Genomic DNA, 20339 nt, shown 5'->3' on the forward strand with positions numbered 1-20339 from the left:
TCAAATTGATGGCAACCATTAGGCTAGAGTTCTGTGAAGAAATTACCAAAGGAGGGGGTCAGGCTGTGCCTTGGCCAAAGGCCTGGTGGAACAACTCTGTCTTGCAGGTCCTGCAGAAAGATGTCAAGTCCCATGTTGATGGCCTTTCAGCTGATTCTCTGGTGGCCCGCTGGAATGTGGAGTTAACCAGGGCTATTGACTGTTTGGCTCCGAAGCGCCCTCTCCGATTGCATGGAGCCCAGAGAGCCCCGTGGTTTTCTACGGATCTGAGGGCAATGAAACAATCGTTGAGACGGCTAGAGCGCCGGTGGCGGATAACTCATTCCGAATCTGACTGGACACAGGTTAGAGCTCAACGTCGAGCCTACCAAGTGGCGATAGCGACGGAGAAGACTTTCATCACCACCTGCGACATCAGGGCCCAGTACAGGCCACATGATCTCCTGCAATGATTTTGCAAAGTTTTTTGCAGATAAAATCGCTCAGATTCGGGAAGAAGTAGACTCCACCGTGGGAGCAGGGCCGGGGCGGGAGAGTGCTAGAGTTTTGTCTAGTCAAGTTGAGTGGGATCAATTCCAATCTGTTATCTCCGAGGATGTGGACAGGCTGCTTGGACAAGTGAAACCAACCACCTGTCTCCTGGATCCTTGCCCATCCTGGCTTATAAAAGCTAGCCGGGAAGGACTGGGCGATGGGCTTCGTGGGGTGGTGAATGCTTCCCTCCGTGAGGGAGCCTTCCCAGACCTGCTGAAAGAGGTGGTTATTAAACCGCTTCTTAAAAAAACATCTTTAGATGCGGCCACGATGGCCAATTATCGCCCAGTCTCAAATCTTCCATTCTTGGGCAAGGTGATTGAGCGAGTGGTTGCTGAACAACTCCAGGCACGCCTGGAAGAAGCGGACCATTTGGATCCCTTCCAGTCGGGATTCAGGCCTCATCATGGGACTGAAACTGCCTTGGTCGCACTGGTTGATGATCTCCGGCGGGCTAGGGACAAAGGTGAGAGCTGTTTCCTAGTTCTGCTGGATCTCTCAGCGGCGTTTGATACCATCGACCATAACATCCTTCTGGACCGTCTTGAGGGGCTGGGAGCTGGGGGCACTGTCATACAGTGGTTCTGCTCCTTCCTCCTGGGCCGTGTTCAGAAAGTGGTGTTGGGGGATGAGTGTTCAGACCCCTGGGCTCTCACTTGTGGGGTGCCTCAGGGTTCTGTCCTCTCCCCCATGCTTTTCAACATTTACATGCAGCCGCTGGGAGAGATCATCAGGAGGTTTGGGCTGGGTGTTCATCAGTATGCGGATGATACCCAGCTCTACCTCTCTTTTAAATCAGAACCAGTGAAGGCGGTGAAGGTCCTGTGTGAGTGTCTGGAAACGGTTGGAGGATGGATGGTGGCTAACCGATTGAGGTTGAATCCTGACAAGACAGAAGTACTGTTTTGGGGGGACAGGAGGCGGGCAGGTGTGGAGGATTCCCTGGTCCTGAATGGGGTAACTGTGCCCCTGAAGGACCAGGTGCGCAGCCTGGGAGTCATTTTGGACTCACAGCTGTCCATGAAGGCACAGGTCAAATCTGTATCCAGGGCAGCTGTTTACCAGCTCCATCTGGTACGTAGGCTGAGACCCTATCTGCCTGCAGACTGTCTCGCCAGAGTGGTACATGCTCTGGTTATCTCCCTCTTGGACTACTGCAATGCGCTCTACGTGGGGTTACCTTTGAAGGTGACCCGGAAACTACAACTAATCCAGAATGCGGCAGCTAGACTGGTGACTGGGAGCGGCCGCCGAGACCATATAACACCAGTCTTGAAAGACCTACATTGGCTCCCAGTATGTTTCCGAGCACAATTCAAAGTGTTGGTGCTGACCTTTAAAGCCCTAAACGGCCTTGGTCCAGTATATCTGAAGGAGTGTCTCCTCCCCCATCGTTCTGCCCGGACACTGAGGTCCAGCTCTGAGGGCCTTCTGGCGGTTCCCTCACTGCGAGAAGCCAAGTTACAGGGAACCAGGCAGAGGGCCTTCTCGGTAGTGGTGCCTGCCCTGTGGAACGCCCTCCCATCAGATGTCAAAGCGATAAACATCTATCTGACATTCAGAAGACATCTGAAGGCAGCCCTGTTCAGGGAAGTTTTTAATATGTGACATTTTAGTGTATCTTTCATCTTTGTTGGAAGCCGCCCAGAGTGGCTGGGGAAACCCAGCCAGATGGGCGGGGTACAAATAATAAATTATTATTATTATTATTATTATTATTATTATTATTATTATTATCAGCAGTGGCATCGCAAGGGGGGCGGGGGGGGCAGTCTGCACCAGCTGCCATGTCTGGGGGGGGGGGTTGACAAGAAGGCACCCCGCAGGGTGCTCACCCCACCCAACCCCGGGCGCAGCGGCATGAGCAGCCATCACCCCGCCGCAGCCGCATGTGGAGGATCCTCTGTTTGCGGCTGCAGCTGTGAGCAGAGGATCCTGCCACCGCCCGTACGGCACTCGAGCAGTGCCGGCGGCAAACCGTTATGTACAACGCATGTGCGGTGTTGCACACATGCGCTGTACGTAGTGACGTCGCACATGTGCCCTACGTAGCGACGCCACGCATGCACCGTACGTAGTGGTGCAACACATTGCAGCCGGCGGTTTGCCGCGCCCCGGGTGTCGGTTAGCCTTTGTTTGCCCCTGTATATCGGGGCGGAGGGGAGAAAGACAACTCATGTTTGTGGAATGCTCTCCCCAGGGAACTTCACCTGGTGCTTTCATTATACACCTTTAGGCGCCGGGTGAAAACATGCCTCTTTAACCAGGCCTTTGGCTGATTGAAATCCCATGCCCTTTTAAAATGTGTTGTGGAAGCAGGGGTTATTGGGTTGTCTTTGTTTTGTATTTTCTGTTTTTTAAATTGTGGTTTTATGCTGTGAACTGTTCTGAGACCTTCGGGCATAGGGCAGGATACAAATTATAATAATAAGTACTACTACTTCTGGCTGGCTTAAGAGACTGCAATTTACAGACTCCCTCCCTCTCTCCTGCCCCCAGCCATCACCATAGTTCCAGAATTTATTCCTTAGCCCAAAATCTTGTTGTGTTCTCAGGAAATGAACCCTGGTATCGGGCAATGATTCCGGGTACTTCAATCCAGTGTGAGCGCCTGACCTGTGAATGCGACCAAAAGTTTGTGCAGTGCCTGAAAAAGAACTTAAAGACGTACCAGAAGAAGTACACCTATTTCCCCAACTTTTTGTGCTTTGGCCACCCTCCTCTGTGTCCTGCTGAGACAAGAATGAGGTGGAGTAGGGAGGCAGTAGGGGGAGGGAGTTTGCATGGAATACAAAATTCAGTTCCGGTTTTGCATTTCCCTAAGGAAGACCTGGACAGAAATGCAGCTGCAACATTGAAAAGCTCCCTTATTTCAACTTTGCAACGCTTTTCTCCACCCAAAAAAAACATGTATGAGTTCCGCTCGCCACTTTCCTGCATGAAGCGAAAATGTTTCTCTTCAACCAGGCTTTGGGCTGATTAATATTCTACAGCCTTTTGAATGTGTCTGTGGCAAGGGCTGGGATCTTGTTTTCCCGTTTTGTTTTACCTATTTACCTGTTTTTATCCTGTATTTTATTCTGTGAACTGCACTGAGATCTTATGATGAAGGGTGGTATATAAATCTAATACATTAATACAAATAAGCTTGTGGTCTTTTCCCCCCCTGAAAATGAAATAAAGTCATGAAAATTCATCTGCACTTTTAGAGCATCTTTCCCTCAATATACACATTTTTGAAGGCAATTTCACCTGATAGAAGGCATGTTCTTTTCACTAATATCAGCTTATTCCGTCGGCTCTGTCACCTGGGGGCAGCCATTTCATCTGGCGGCCTCAGTGGGAGGTGGGGGAATCAGAGGCTTGTTCCATCAGTTTTGCCAAAAGCCCAGCTCTATAAGGCCCCTCCTGCCCCCTGTTAAACCTCAAAAATATCCTGCTGTACTTGCGTTCCACGTCTGCATTGATGCTTTCTTTCCTGGTATCATCTCCCTCTCTTCTCTTCCTTATTTTCCTTCTGTATTCCCCCTACCCCCACCGGTTTTCTTATCATCTTCAAATATCAATAATAATTATTTGGGGTGGGTGGGGGGACCCAAATGCTGTACATAAAATAAATGTAAGTCATATTAGCATTGTTCGGCACACTTTCCTCTTATATACAAAAGACGGTCTTCTCCTCCACTGGCCTGTTAAGGACATTCAGAGCAACACATGAAACGTGGTTAACTTCTGCCACAGCCAGTGAGCTCAGCTTGGTGCCCCAGCTGGCTGCTGGCAATGCTAAGGTAGACTTTTTCACCAGTGCCACCAGCTAGGGCAGGCCTTAGAGGTGGGTCAGCTGGGGCACCAAGCTCAGAGAGGAAGGAAGCACTAAGATGAGTTCAGTGGCTGGGGGTTGTTGTATTTTTAATGTAATGTCAGCAGTGAGCTAGGGGGACAAGAAGAAAGTGTTTGTACTGAGCTGAGGGGAGGGGCACTAAACACGGACTGAGGGGGGGCACTGAGCTGAGGAGTTCAAGATGAATTCTGGAGCATGAAAGGGTCTGAAGAAGATGATCAGGTGGTGGCTTCATCGCAGGTGGAAAGGTGAAAATGGGTGCTTAGTGGTGGCAGGGGGAGGAAGATACAGGAGGTTATCATGGAGGGGGGTTCTGTAGAAGCAGGGATTGCACCAAAGGAGGGGAGAGGAGGGGGCATGTGTTATGCTGAATAGGATCCAAAATGCAGCAGCCTGATTGGTCCCAGAACAATAGGATTCAGAATGCAGCAGTCTGATTGGTCTGCAGGAGCCACCCAATCCAACTCCAGGTGGAAGTGACTCCGCAACCTTATTGGCCTACAGGAGAATCCCGGAATTACCCAGTCACATGGGGCCCATTGTGTAAAAAATGTATATAAAGCAGACATTTCAGGGGAACTGGCATTCCTCACTACTATGAGCTGAAGAAAGAGCATGAAATCCACACTCGACTCTGAGTATATTTCAGCATGGATGTGGGGGTGCAGGTGGAAACAGGGGTACAAAGGGGTAGAAGTGGATGTGGCAGTGGGGCTGGGAAGGTGAAAAGCAATCTGAGTATTTCCAAGGGGGTGGAAAGGGTTAGGGAGTTAATGTTAACTTCCAAGCATGGGGAGGAGGCCGGGAAGGGTTTGGTGAGTGGGGCAAACAGGGGGACAGCCCCTAGTCCGTTTGCTTCTAGAGCCCAACCTCATCTGAACCAGAATGGCAAAACCATCCGAGCAGACTAATTCTGGGAGTCCCACCGCAGGGGAAGCTAGCTCGTTTTTTGTTTCTGCTTTCCATATTCCTCCTATTAAGCTCCAGCACCATCATTTCCTGCACAACTTGGTGAGAAGATCCTTCTAATAATAGTATAAATGTCCACACCCTGCTGGAGAAAGTGACCACTCGGGTTGCGAAAGAAGGATGGCAGCTACGGGTGATGACCTTTGCTATTTTTCATCATTCTTCTAGAATGAAACCAGGCAGGCCCAGAGGCAAGATCTGGTGTCTTACTAGCTGGGGAAGGAACTGGCTAGAGAGGTTTAGGCATGTTAGTCAAGTCAAGGAGCAACTTCTTTTCTCACCTGGTTACTGGATATGGGGAAATGGGATTTTCCCCTCACTAACAGTTAAAACTCTCCAACGGACTATAAATTCCAGTTGTCACATTTCTGAGGAGAGAAGGACAACCAAATCACAAGGAAGAAAGAGAGCCAGGTGTGATATCGACCCCACAATAAGTTTTACGAGGAGGCTAAGCAAAGTAAGTACCGCTGCCGTTGGTTTTGCTTAACGAATTGTTTCTGCTGCACAACTGCAAGCCATCAGTTTTAGAAGGAGGTTGGACAAATTCGAGGGAGAAAAGGCTCTCAATGGCTGCCGGCCATGATGGCTCTATTCTGGCTCCACTGACAAAGGCAGCAATGCTTCTGAATTTCAGTTTCTGGAAAACGCAAGTGCGGATCCAGCCACGTCCTTGCTGGGATTTTTCACCCCTGAAAAGAATGGCACCTTCTCCACAAAAGGAGTTGACGTTCTCTCATGTAAACCCCCAGTTTTTCATTCATCGGATGAAGACAAAAAGATCTGTCAAAGTTCAATTCTTATCCCCCCACCCCTTCTTAAATTCACTTCTCTGCATTTCTGCTTTGTTTTTAAAAAGTCTTCCTGAAAACTCATCAGCATTCTTTGTATGCCCTTCTGACTAACGTACGCAATTTTTTGCAGGCAATTTCCCCTGATTGTTTGTTTGCTGACGTTTCAAATCAAGTGCTGACAAAACAGATAATGTAATTCAACGGCAACATAAATATTCATTTGAGCTGAAACACAAACATTTCTTCTGCGGGTGGCAACGGGGAACAAAACCAAAGTGGGTTTCGTTGGAGAGGAGTAACACCACAATTGTGACTTCCCTGGCAAATCTGTCAGGTGCCCCTTCTCCCTCAGATCTCCTCCAATGGGCACCACCCCTCTAACTTCCCCTCCACTCTTTCTTGGCTCCAAGAGGCAAAGCACCCCCCCCCCCATCCTATGCCTCTTCTTATTCCCCAACACTACTTGACCCTTCTCCATGCCTCTGTCTACCCCCACCCCCGCTTCTCAATTCTGTCACCTCCCAGCCTCTCTGGGCCTCGGACAGACTTGCCTCCCCATCTCTGACCTTCTGCTTCCAGGCCTAATCAGGCCCCTCTTTCTTGGGCCAATCTGCTCTTTTAGACACCTAATGTTGCCATGCTGTCCTTGTATCATTGTCCGAGACAGAAATCCATGCCACAGGTGATTGTGAGGCAAAGGAGCGTGGGGAGGAGAGGTGGCATTTTTGCTAAAAAGCCAGACTCACATAGGACCAAAATTTGATCTGGCCACTTCCTAGTTGCAGACCTGTCCTTTAAGAAGGAATGGGCCAAATCTCAGGGGTTGACTGCCAGCCTTCCAACCCCACTTCCCCTTCAAACCAATACAACCCTTGGCATTTTACTGTGTTTAGGATGAACTGTTTGTGTTGTTGAGCCATCTTTGGGGGGTGGGGTGGGGGTGGCTGATATCAAAAGGTGGAATACGGATCCTCTAAACAAATTGAAAAACTGTACCACCTCTCCTTTAGGTCTTTATCAACGGAAGATGAAGATCTTATGGGGATCAATGGTGTTGCTGGTTTGCAGTAAGTGGAATCATAGAATAGGATGGGAAAGGGACCAAGGGTATTCTAGTCCAACCCCCTGAAATGCAGGTATCTAAAAGTAACAGGGAGAGGAAAGATTAAATTATGTTCTGCTAACAAAAGGAAGGGGCCATACTTTTTTTAAAAAAGTGTACCCCGCTTCAAACTTGACAAAGCCTACTTCTGAGGAGACCTTCATAATTTTTTGGAATTCTAATCTGAGCAACCAAAGTCAAAATTGCAGCAGGTTGGTCTTCTTGATAAATTAATCCAGAAAGCATTTGCTTCTCCAGCCATCATCAGCTGTGGCTTCACCTACCCCCACCCCTGTGTGGCTCCCAGCAGATTACCTCTGAGAGGATACAGCCCCCAATTGCGCGGGGGGGGGGGGGAGGTTGCCCACTTCTGACATGTATCAAATCCCAAAATGTATTAAAAATGCTACACAAGGTATAATTCATTTATGGATACCACCACCACAAAATGTAGTGATAGCCGCTAGCACAGACCAATTTATTAACGAAGAGAGGTGGATCAATATTTGCTAGAGAGTATTTGCCCCATTTTCAGGAGCACCGAATACCGTTTGGTAGAAGGGAGAGGTGAAGAAGCACAACAGCCAGGACAGATCTCTTTCCCTAATAAGCCACGCACCTGACGCCTTGTCCGTTTCTTTGCAGGTGTTTTGGCAGTAAATGGGAACCTCTTTCAGTTCGGAAGAATGATCCAAAAGCTCACTGGGAAAACGTCTTTCCCCCACTACACCACGTACGGGTGTTACTGCGGGGTGGGTGGCCAAGGCAAACCGCGAGACGACACCGACCGGTAAATCAATGGCTTGTGGGTTGTTGTTTTTGACATAACTGATCACCTCGCTATTAAAGAGGCGCTGTGCTGGAAAGGATTTGTTGGTGTGTGTTGGTTGTTCTAGCCAGTTGGCCGGGGGGTATTGAGTTGGTTCACCACACTGGGGGCTTTCATTTCATTGATTTGCTTTTTTATAAGGATATCCCACTGGGTTATCCTCAGAAACATCCCACCCCCCACCCCCCCACCCCGGATAGGCAGAAGGTTCTGAAATGGGAAGTTTTGAAACAAGAAGTCAAAAGGTAGCCCATGACCACATTCACACCATACATGTAAAGCTCTGTGAGACCACTTTAAAAGTCATGGTTTACCGCAAAGAATTCTGGGAACTGTAGTTTGTCGCTGAGAGTTGTTAGGAGACACCCCTATTCCCCTGGCAAAGCTACAGTTCCCAGCTTTCTCTGGGAAGAGGAAATTATTGTTAAACTATTCTGGGAGGGGAATAACTCTCGGCACCCTTAGCTCCCACCTACAGCTCCCAGAATTCTTTATTGCCCCTGGTAATGGGGCAATAAAAGAACAAGATGGGGACCCCCCCCCTTTAATTCCTGATTGTCGCCATTTGATAAACTCATGGGCGTAAAATTGTTTTAATTATCGGTGCAACTGATGCGTGTACCTTATACCTATTTTTTTATTAAGATGTGTATAAATAATCAAATAATAATAAAAAGAGCACCTTTAGCTCCCTTGGGCAGGTGAACAGTGTAGATTTGTCTAAAGGAGATTTCTCTTCCTTCTCCACAGCTGCTGCCTGGCCCATGATTGCTGCTATGAAAAGCTGAAGGACTGTAACACCAACACCGACATATACAACTATTCCATCGACGATGGAGTTATTACTTGTGGTAAGTAGCGACAGGAGGAAAAATGGGTTGCATCCCTTCCTTTTTGGAGGACAGACAATTCATACATACCATGAACTAAATGCTGTTGTGCGCCTGCCGACTTCACTAACAAAGAGGCAGGGGATCCATCGAAATTTGCACTCCTCCGACAGATGGCCATCCTACCTCTGTTGAAAATGAATCATAGTAACAGTAGAGTTGGAAGGGACCGCAGAGGTCCTCTAGTTCAACCCCCTGCAAAGCATGACTCACAGCTAAAGAATCGTAGAATCATAGGCTTGGAAGGGAACCCCAAGGGTCATCCAGCCCAACCCCCTGCGATGTAGGAATCACATCTAAAGCATCCCTGAGAGATGGCCATCCAACCTCTGCTTTAAAAGCTCCAGTGAAGGAGAGTCCACCACCTTCCAAGGGAGTCCGTTCTCCACTGTCCAACAGTAAGGTTTGCATCCCAAATTCAACCCCTGGCATCTCCTAGTACAGCTGAGAGAGACTCCTGCTGGAGATGCCGCTGGGGACCTTCTGCATGCAAAGCAACTGTCCTACCACTGAGCTATGGCCCTTCTCCGTGTTCCTTGTTGGTAGCTGCCTAAACCACATCGCCACAGAATCACTGACTTAGTTGATCACATTTTTAGCCTCCACTTCCTCCGAGCAGCTCCCTGCCATCTTCCTACCAACCCTATAAGGTCGATTACTCCAAGAGGGCAGTTACTCTGCAGGGAGAGGGCATGGTTCAGCTACAGAGCACCTGCCTTGCATGCAGAAGGTCCCAGCTGGCCTCTCAAGGTAGGGCTCAGAGAGACTGTTGCCTGCACTTCCGGACAGCTGCTGCCAGCCAGTGTTGACAATACCCTGCTAAATGGACCAGTGGTCTGATTCAGCATAAGGGAGCTTGCTATGTTCCTACACATTAAGGAGGAGGCGTGGCTCTGTGGCAGGGCACAAGGTCCCAGGTTCAATGCCTGACATCTCCAGGTAGGGCTGGAAAAGACTCCCTGTTCAAAGCCCTGGAGAGCTGCTGCCAGTCAGTGTAGACATTATTAATCTAGGTGGGCAAATTGTTTGGCTCTGTGTAAGGCGGCTTGCTAGGAGCCACAGATGCAGCCCTCAGCTGTTTACAGGAAGGGCAGGATGATGACATGACAGGATGATGACATGTTCTTTCAACAGGTGAAGGAAGCAGCTGTGAAAAGCAGATCTGTGAATGTGACAAAACAGCAGCCCTCTGCCTGAAGGACCACCTGGACACTTACAATAAGGAGTATCGCTTTTACTCCGACAAGAACTGCAACGAAGGGCCAATGAAGTGCTGAGCTCAGCCCCTGCAGGCCCAAAGCTGCACTGCAACTCCTCTTCAAAAATAAAAAAAAATGAAGCTTGCAGTCATCGTGTGAAGTTGTCCTTTCGTTGGGTGTTTGGGGAGCAACTCAGCTTGATTTACGGAGCCCAGTTAGCTGAGGGAGGGGGTGCTCTCTCCTTTTGAGGGTCGCACATCAACCACTCTCATCCCCATCGCTCAGCTCATGGCGACCCCGACCCTAATGACGGCTTTCTTCTTTGCATTCGGTCACAAGTGACCCTATCAATAGACTCCATTGTGCAGAAACTAGTTTCGAACAGGTCCGCCAGGAAATGTGAGCTCCTATCATACTGCTTTGTGCCTCCTGACTGATCAGGACATCCGGAAAGCAAGACAATACATCAATCCTGAGTTAAAAGGGCGTGTGAGCCTTTAGTGAAAAGCTGTGATTGAGCGGTGGAGCATCTGCTTTGCATGCGGAAAGTCTCTGGTCCAATCCCCAGAGGAATCTCCAAGTAGGACTGGAAGAGAAAACCTGCAGAGTCACTGCCAGTCTGTGTAGACAATAATGAGCTAGAGGGAACAATGGTCTGAGCTGGCAGAAGGCAGTTTCCTGTGGCCCTGTGTAACATGGATGCTGATGCCCAACAGCTCCTTCAGTATTCCTGTGGGATGTGTTGGGTTGAGGACTAAGCTGGGTGGACCAATGGTCTGACTTCGGAAAAGGTCACAAAATGGCCACTGTGGGATGTGTGACATACCCTCCAACATTACTCCAATAAAAATTAGGAATGTCCTATTCCATAATAATAATAATAATAATAATAATAATAATAATAATATTTATACCTGCCCATCAGACTGGGTTGCCCCAGCCACTCTGGTGGCTTCCAACATATATAAAAACATCATTAAACATTAAAAAACCTTCCCTTTACAGGGCTGCCTTCAGGTGTTTTCTAAAGGTATAGTTGCTTATCTCCTTGGGCATAACTCCAGAGCCTCCAACATTTCTCTGATGAAAATAGGGACGTCCAAAGGAAAAGAGGGACATTCTGGGATCACATAAAAAGCCAGGACCCCTTCTGTAAATCTGGGACTGTCCCTGGAAAATAGGGACATTTGGAGGGTCTGGCAAAAGGGCTGCCACATCTAAAAAGGGACAAGACCAAAAAATAGGGAGTGCAAAATGAGGAACGGCCTACACATCAGCTCCTAACTGATAGAGAGAAATGCTTTGCCCCTCTTCTCTGTTCACAATGGAGTGTCCCTATCCTAGCATCTGCTGAAACATGGGCATGTTTAATAGGCCATGTTCAAAGCTGGAGATGCTAAGTCAATGCAAAGAGGAACTGAGCAGGAAAAGCAAACAGCCTCTTGCACACTGTGGAGATTTGAGGGGCTATTTATGGAGACCTTTTGTGGGAGCCGCAAGAGGTCCTGGCTGGCACACACGCACCTGCAGGTGCCAGGTTGGCAACCCCTGGATCTTCTCAGTAGGCTTCACTGATCACAGCACGAGGGGTGGAACAAGGCAGCAACAGGAGTGAAAGCTTGTCTCAAAAGAAGCGTCCTCAAGTGCAGGAAGACCGCAGAGAACAAGGCAATAGCACACCTTGCCTTGCATTCTGCAGATTCCTTTGGCGCAGTGTTTTACCAGCCCTTTGCACAGGACAGCAGAATCTTGATGCAACCTTCGTAACACTGTGCAATTGCACCAAGGTTCCTTTTTGGCAGTTATGCATCAGTTACACACACTGAATACAGGTCTGGCCCTACCATTAGGCAGAAGGCAGTGGTGAACTCCAGTGACAGCAAGCGGCAGTGAAGCATGGGTGAGCCCTGTGGCCTGCCTTTCAGGAGCAGAAGGAAACACTATCCCATCCCCAGTGTTTAAGTAAGATACCTGTCCAGCTAGGTTCTTTACACATAATTCTTTTTTTTAAAAATTCAGTTTTACACTATACATTTGAATTCAGACAATAATAGTAAACATCAACATATAGGATTCCCTGAATCCTTATATTTTCCTCCACCCTTCATAGTTTACATAATCAATTTTTATCTACTGCATCATATAATTTCTCCATTTTTCTTTTTTCAAACAACAACAATTTTTACCTTAGTTTTTAATACATTTACAAGTGTTACTAAAATCCTGCCAGAGTTTTTAATTGTTTGCAATGTTCTCTTAGGTAACTTGCAAATTTTTCCCATTCCTTATTAAAGTTGACCAAGAAAATCAGATACCAGGAAGATAGAATCTTAACACATAATTCTTTGCACATAATTCATGTCAGGCACCAAATGGCAGATTCAGAGAGGAGGAGGGAGGTCAGTGTCTTTAAAATGCACCAGCGGAACCAGTTCCTGCACTCCTTGCTAGTGTGTTTGCAGTGCACTGTCCTCCTCACCGCCTCAGTCCTCCTCCTCCTCCTCCTGTTAAGAAGCAGTGACAAACCCGGTGGGAATCTAGCATAGAGCCTCTGCTGCATCCAGTGAGCTGAACCTGGTCTTAGGTAGGCTGCAACGGAATGATCACGAACACTTCCCAATCTGTGTTGAAGTGTGTGAGTACACCCTGGTAGGCCCCAGTGAGGATCTGAAGCCTCTCAGCTGGGTCCTCCGAGATCTCCTTCTTGGGGGAGGACCACGCCACCTCAAAAAGGAGCTTCACCGCATCTCTCACCACCGTAGCTGTGACAAGTGTCCCTGGAATTTGGGGACTAGTTTGGCTCTATGGATGGGCAAGTCCCGGGAACGCCTTCATGTACTCAAAGGCCCTTAGTGAGAACTGTCAATATTGATATATCCTTTCCTAAGGCTATGGAGTGAACTGGCACAGAACAATAGCCTGAGTGTATGTGTGTGTGAGAGTGTGTGTGTGTGTGTGTATATATATATATATATATATATATATATGGTATACTGTAGCTTGCAACTTCCTGACTTCTTCTGTCCTATTCTAAGGAACATTCATTTCATTCTACTGCTGATTTGGACAAACTGTGCAAAGATGGGGTGTTCGTTTGGGGTCCTTCTGCTTCTCCTGTGTGGTAAGTGCATGTTCAAGACAGTTGCATGTCTAAAGGATGCCAAATCTAAATTTTCTAATACCTCAGTACAGAAGAAGAGTTGCGTTGGTCTGTTTTAACATTTTAGCAACCAAGATTCACGCATGTTCTTTTCTTTTCTTTTCAAAATTATTTTTATTAAGATTTTACAAGTTTTAGCATAATCAAAAATTCAAATTACATTTTACATTTTCAGTTAACACCCCCGACTTCCCCCAGCTTCCCTTTCTGGTTTATAGCACATTTATTTCTTCTGCTTATAATTTTATATGCCTTATGTACTAAAATTAAAGTTGCACCTTATCAATCTGTTCTTAACATTTTAATTTCATTTTTATATTTTCTATTTATATTTGTCCGTTGTAACTGTATTATTCGAATCCTGCAAGTGAGTTCATTTCAATACATTGTTTCTGTATATACATCATAATAGGTTCCCAATCTTTTTTGAAGTCATTGTTGTCCTTATCTTTGAGTCTCTCAGTTAGCTTCATCATTTCATCAGTTAGCTTCATATTCCATCAACTTTTCTTGCCATTTGGTTCTTGCCAAAACCATCCGTGGTTTTCCACGGATCTGAGGGCAATGAAACAATCGTTGAGACGGCTAGAGCACCGGTGGCGGATAACTCATTCTGAAGCTGACCGGACACAGGTTAGAGCTCAATGTCAAGCCTACCAAGTGGCGGTAGCGACGGCGAAGAAGACTTTCTTCACCGCCTCTATTGCATCTGCAGAAAACAGCAGCAGGAGACTTTTTCAGGTGGTCTGCAATTTAGCGGAACCACCTGCTACATCGGGGCCCAGTACAGGCCACATGATCTCCTGCAATGATTTTGCAAAGTTTTTTGCAGATAAAGTCGCTCAGATTCGGGAAGAGGTAGACGCCACCGTGGGAGCAGGGCCGGGGCGGGAGAGTGCTAGAGTCCTGTCTAGTCAAATTGCAATGCACTCTACGTGGGGCTACCTTTGAAGGTGACCCGGAAACTACAACTAATCCAGAACGCAGCAGCCAGACTGGTGACAGGGAGCGGCCACCGAGACCATATAACACCGGTCTTGAAAGACCTACATTGGCTCCCAGTACGTTTCCGAGCACAATTCAAAGTGTTGGTGCTGACCTTTAAAGCCCTAAACGGCCTCGGTCCAGTATACCTGAAGGAGCGTCTCCACCCCCATCGTTCTACCCGGACACTGAGGTCCAGCACCAAGGGCCTTCTGGCGGTTCCCTCACTGCGAGAAGCCAAGTTACAGGGAACCAGGCAGAGGGCCTTCTCGGTAGTGGCGCCCTCCCTGTGGAATGCCCTCCCACCAGATGTCAAAGAGAACAACAACTACCAGACTTTTAGAAGACATCTGAAGGCAGCCCTGTTCAGGGATGCTTTTAATGTTTGATGTATCATAGTATTTTAATATTCTTTTGGAAGCCGCCCAGAGTGGCTGGGGAGGCCCAGCCAGATGGGCGGGGTATAAATAATAAATTATTATTATTATTATTATTATTATTATTATTATTATTATTGCTCTTTCACGCATGTTATTTTCAAGGATAGACACTGTACTTGCAATGACATGAACTGTCCCTCATGTGTGCTATTATTCTGTAGATTTTAGCAAGTGGTTAGACTGTAGACCAGCATTCATGAAACTGTAGGGCTTCTCCGCATTATAGGAGGAAGACAGGAACCTAAAAGGAACCAGGGAGGAGTGATGAAAGAAAAGGGGATGAAAATGCAAATTAAATGTATGGAGGTCAGGGAGAAGAATTGACAGAAAGAGCAGTAAAAAGAATTTTCCGGGTGGCAAACCTGAAATGAAAAATCCTTCTAAAACCAGATCACCCAATTCTGCCTGAAGTGGTGAAGGCAAATGAAAATAATTCCAGAGCTAATGTCTGTGCTTAGTTTGATGAAAGCTGAACTATGGAACTCCCTGCCTCAAGGAAATCACTGTGGCGTAGGAGATGTGTGATTTTTGAGCTTGTGTGTATGCTATTTCCAAAAGAGGGTTTAGATAGGGATTTTGCTCATTGCCAGCTGATGAGCCAAAAACATCACCTCCTGCCATTTTGTGACTGGCAAGCCCTTGTCGTTTTAAGCTCCTTTAGGTGGGCCAGAAATTCTGCAAAGCTCTGCTTTCAATCCATGCAAAGTTCAGGCTGAGCAATGCAACAAAACAGGAGCACTGGGATTTCCCTTCCCTATGAGGAAAGGTTGCAGCGCTTGGGATGTCTTAGTTCAGAGACAAAGCGAGTGGTACATGATATGATGGAAGCATGTACAATTTTGCATGGCAAGGGGAAAGCGGATAGAGAAAAGTTTTCCTCCTTCTCTCCTAACACCAGAATGGTGAACCTGAAAGTTGGAGGATTTGGGACAGATAAAAGAAAGTTCTTCATGCAGCGCAGTGTTAAACCATGGAACTTCCTCCAACAGGAAGCAGTCTTGGCCACCAGTTTGGATGTCAGTTTCCCATTGAGGCATCTGCCTGGCCACTGTGAGGATGTTGGCCTGAGGTTCTTCTTAGGCTCTCAGGCAGGCTTCTTGCTTTCAGCTGTCTCCTTAGGAAGCAGCAACCTGATCCAGTTTGCGGATATGGTCCGTCAGCTGACGGGAAGGCTGCCCTCTCTCTTTTACAATGGGTACGGATGTTACTGTGGACTTGGAGGATCCAGAAAGCCCATGGATGAAACTGACTGGTGAGCAGGACTCTCGCTGAGAACAAGGGGTGAGGGAGAAATGGGATTCCGTTCTTTGCATTTAAAGGCAAACCTACCTAATTTGCACTCCCTGAAACGAAATACAAACGGAAATGCAGCCATTTTGAAATTTGCACTTTGACCAAATTTGCAGTACCATCCTTCATACTAGTAATGCATTCAAATATGCATGGGGCGGGGTGTATGCATAAATATATATATATTGGTGGAAATAGCATACCAAAATGCATCATATGTGGGGAAATTGCAGCACTTGCTGCCAACTCATGCTTTTGGGATGCTGATGAGGACTCTTACGTTTTCTTCTTCTTTGGCAATCACTCATAATCAAGTTAGGACGCAGGTGGTGCTGTGGGTTAAACCACAGAGCCTAGGGCTTGCCGATCAGAAGGTTGGCGGTTTGAATCCCCGCAATGGGGTGAGCTCCCATTGCTCGGTCCCAGCTCCTGCCAACCTAGCAGTTTGAAAGCACGACAAAGTGTAAGTAGATAAATAGGTCCTAGGTGAAGGTAAATGGCGTTTCCGTGCACTGCTCTGGTTCTCCAGAAGCGGCTTAGTCATGCTGGCCACATGACCTGGAAGCTGCATGCCGGCTCCCTCAGCCAATAAAGTGAGATGAGCGCCCCAACCCCAGAGTCGGTCACAACTGGACCTAATGGTCAGGGGTCCCCTTTACCTTTACCATAACCAAGTAAGATTGTCTTAACAGTGAGTTAAGTGACTGTGGAGGCCAGTTCTGGATCCACACATCCTTCCACAGTGGGGACATAGGTTTCTGGGCTGGAGTTGATCATGGTGAGGGATTGCCAAGTTTGCCTTCCTCTTAGCTCGTTTCTCCCTTTTGTTCTGAGTTCGAGCATCTTCAAAGTCCATGACACCTTTGGTAAAGGCTGTTCTCCAGTTGGAGCGCTCACAGACCAGTGTTTCCCAATTGTCAGAGCAGGTGGCACTGTGGGCTAAACCACCGAGCCTCTTGGGATTGTTGATCAGAAGTTTGGGGGTTTGAATCCCCGTGATGGGGTGAGCTCCCATTGCTATGCCCTAGCTTCTGCCAACCTAGCAGTTCAAAAACACACCCGTGCAAGTATATAAATAGGTACCGCTGCTGCATTTTGGTGTGCTCTGGCTTCTTCCATGATCCTCCGTGCACAAGCAGTGGTTTAGTCATGCTGGCCACATGACCCAGAAAGCTGTCTATGGACAAACGCCAGCTCCCTTGGCCTGAAAAGTGAGATGAGCGCCACACCTGCAACATCCTCTGTGAAAATCAGTCTGGATTATGGGGGCATCATCCAGACTAATCCCACCCTCCAAAAAAACCCCACCCCTACAGCGTGAATAATAGAGAATGCACCTAATCTCTCTGTCTTAATTGTCTTCCTTATGGCCTGAAGTAATCGGTTTGATCTGTGCTGCTTCCAGGTGCTGCCATACCCACGATTGTTGCTATGGAAAGATGGAAAAACTGGGTTGCAAACCCAAACTAGAGCTTTATACCTACTTTGTCGGGAAGAGCAGAATCGTGTGTGGTATGTGTGAACATGGAGTATGTTTGGGGTGGCTGCAGATACTTGGATGAGAGCTAGAGATGGGGGAAAAAACCAATCCAGTGGGCTTCTCTGCTGGCTGTTAGAAGCTGACTCCAGAGCTGAAAAGCGTTCCCCGCCTCCCTGCTTCAAGGAAAGGTGTGGCAAAGAATTAGGAAGTTAACTAAATAAGGTAACTAAAGCAAGCTAACAAAAAGCAAACATGCAGGCACAAAGTCAACAAGGATGTGGGGGCTTTTCAGTGTTTTTCAGGGTATGGGCAGAAGTCATGGGTATGTCTAAAGTGCAATTGTCACAGACTGGTTGGACATGGAGGAATGTTGGGAGGTACCAGCTGAGGAACCCCCAGGGGAAGAAAGCTCAGAGCCAGGGGATTGGTGGTGGGACAATGATGAGTTGTCAGAGGGAGAAGACTGGGAGGAAGAAGTGTCAAAAACTGAAGAGGTAACAGGGCTTAGTGAGCAGGGGGAGTCTGCGGCAGAGAGCAGTCCAGAATCAGAGCTAAAAGCTGCAGCAGGAGAAGGGGATGAGGGAGGCCAATAGGCAGAGAGGAGTCAGGTTGGTGAAGAAGCATGGGTGTTTCCTCCTGCTGCTGTGACAAGTTCCTCTCCCCCCCCCCCCCGGTCTCCCCGGACCAGGAGAGGCACCAAGTGGGAGGAGCAAAGGCAGGCACACCAGCAGAGTCTCAGATTGCTTGAGGAGGAGACTTAGGCAGCTGTGGATGGCAGGGACTTTCAGACAACTGCCTCATAGGGGCAAGACCTGCTGCTGAGCTCATTAGGCCTGACATCCCTGTGCAGATCCTGATTTTTTAATTAAAAAGTACTTTTCTTGCTGTGTGTTATTTACTGCTGGCTTGCTCCTGACAGCAATGAGCTCTTGGCTCTCTGGGAAAAGGTTTGTTGAGGCCAAGGGGGCACAGCTGGAAACGGTAAGAGACTCAAAGAGACAAGTGGATAAGTCCCACTCCTGGGATGTGCAGATCTATCTCAACTTTTGGCTCTTTTGTCTTCCAGGGGGAAGGACAATGTGCCAGAAGATGACCTGCGAGTGTGATAAAGTAGCCAGCTTCTGTTTCCAAAAAGCCGCCTATCACATCAAATATGCCTTTTACCTAAACATTCTATGTAGAGGCCCCACGCCTCCTTGCTAGGATCCCGGAAACGCTGCTTTCTCAACTGCCTTCCTGAAGGTGGTGCAGTTAAACATATCCTCTTGTTCAATGTTTATTTCATCCCATCATTTCTTAGAGTCAACCTTGCAGCGCCATTGTCATCACCTGACACAGTTGAGATGCTGTGGGGGCCTCAACAACTGGGCAGGCCGCACCACTCCTACCTCTCCTAGGCCTCCAGCACCTGGCAACTTAGTCTGGGAGGCGCTTGCCATTTTTATTTCCCACAAAGCCCTTAGTGTTGTGTCACTCCAGGGCATTGTTGGAAATTTCAAGGACAGCTTCTCCACCTCAAGTGAGGCCCCCTCAGACTTTGAATTGACCCTACCACCTGATCTGGCCTCAGCCCCAAACTTGTTTTTCAAGTGACTTAATGATGAATTGTTTGTTCTTAGAAATGCTTGTAAGCCATCCTGAGATCTATACTGGATGATGGGCAGTTGAGAAGCTGCAGACATGAGTAAATAAAAACAAATAACATGGAATTCATGGTCTCCTCCATAATTTCCCAAACCGGAACAGAGTATTTGGGGGCTGCACAAAGCTGCAATGGAATCTTAGCTCATCTTACACATACAGAAGAACGAGGTTTGTAGGACTGAGCTACACTACTTTGAACTGCAGCTGGGAGGTACCTTTTTGAATGCTTCCCCTGCATTTAAGAAAATAGAATTAGAGAAGAGGTTCAGCACAATGAAAAGCAAGGTAGGGCTTTAGGGCTACTAGCCACAAAGACTATACTGTACTCTGCCTCCACAGATGAAGGCAGTTTTACCACTGAGAGTTTGTCACATGTAACCAGTGAAGGCATGGACAGTAGCCAAGCAGTTCCAAGGAGAACCAAAAAGTATCCAGCTAGAGACTCCAGTGCAAGCGGATAAAGAGCAGGCACTACTGACAAGCGGAGTCTAATCTGTGATCCCAAAGTGGGCATTAAGCAGCATGAATACTTGTGGGATTTGCTGCCCTGCCTCAAAGGCTGAGCAAATGTCAAGACCAAATATTTATCAAGGCCAAACAGGTTAAATAAGGTATCTGCCCTCAGGAGGAAAGATATGCGCCAAACACTGTAGGCAGTGAATATTATTTCTAGAGCCCTGAAACGTTTGCTCCACTTGGCTGAGTTCACCAGATGTTTGCAGGCAAGGTTAGTTCGGGACAATGTTGATCTTGTCTTATGATTACGTAAACAGATCCCAAATATACTCAAAAGAAGCTATGGTATTTTGCTCATCCTTCAAATGGACATATCCTTTGCAAATTCTTGCATTTCAGTTGGCATTGGAATTTGATAAATCTCAAATTATACTGCAAGGTGGGCTAAACTGCCTGATGTGTCCAACACGTTTTTGCTTGGGGAACACAAACACCTTGCTGCCCCTGTTCTTCCAAGATATGGGTCAAACACTCTGCTATCTTCAGGATTACCCAGAGGCAAACCACTCCACTACATGTGGCAAGTGTGTGTGTGTGTGTGTGTGTGTGTGTGTGTGTGTGTGTGTGTGTCTGTCAGGGTGGTTTAGTGACTAGAGTGCCAGACCAGGACTTGGAGACCAGGGTTCAAATCCTCACTCAGCCATGAAGCTCCCTGGATGACCTCAGG

At 47.5% G+C, this 20339-nt stretch overlaps 2 protein-coding genes across 5 annotated transcripts; both read left to right on the forward strand.

Moving 5' to 3' along the window:
• The first annotated feature begins 4997 nt into the window (after window positions 1-4997).
• Window positions 4998-10287, forward strand: LOC307222680 (neutral phospholipase A2 agkistrodotoxin-like). 4 transcript variants are annotated; one of them, XM_079988108.1, is made up of 6 exons: window positions 4998-5037; window positions 5702-5804; window positions 7149-7205; window positions 7886-8030; window positions 8820-8920; window positions 10094-10287. In XM_079988108.1, the coding sequence occupies exons 3-6, from the start codon at window positions 7166-7168 to the stop codon at window positions 10234-10236; spliced, it is 429 nt and encodes a 142-aa protein (XP_079844234.1). In that variant the 5' UTR covers window positions 4998-5037; window positions 5702-5804; window positions 7149-7165; the 3' UTR covers window positions 10237-10287. The 4 variants fall into 4 exon arrangements, with proteins under 4 accessions (XP_079844234.1, XP_079844233.1, XP_079844232.1 ...); XM_079988107.1 differs by lacking the exon at window positions 4998-5037 and adding an exon at window positions 5224-5386 and having other exon boundaries at window positions 5513-5804; XM_079988106.1 differs by lacking the exon at window positions 4998-5037 and having other exon boundaries at window positions 5224-5804.
• A 2850-nt stretch (window positions 10288-13137) lies between these two features.
• LOC307222578 (group IIE secretory phospholipase A2-like) lies at window positions 13138-19221 on the forward strand. The gene is made up of 4 exons (XM_079987976.1): window positions 13138-13279; window positions 15850-15994; window positions 17438-17544; window positions 18579-19221. Exons 1-4 carry the CDS (start codon window positions 13144-13146, stop codon window positions 18713-18715), a joined length of 525 nt encoding a protein of 174 aa, XP_079844102.1. The 5' UTR covers window positions 13138-13143; the 3' UTR covers window positions 18716-19221.
• The last annotated feature ends 1118 nt before the right edge of the window (window positions 19222-20339 follow it).

Source organism: Podarcis cretensis, assembly GCF_951804945.1.
Source record: "Podarcis cretensis genome assembly, chromosome: 8".
Classification (NCBI taxonomy): Eukaryota; Metazoa; Chordata; class Lepidosauria; order Squamata; family Lacertidae; genus Podarcis; species Podarcis cretensis.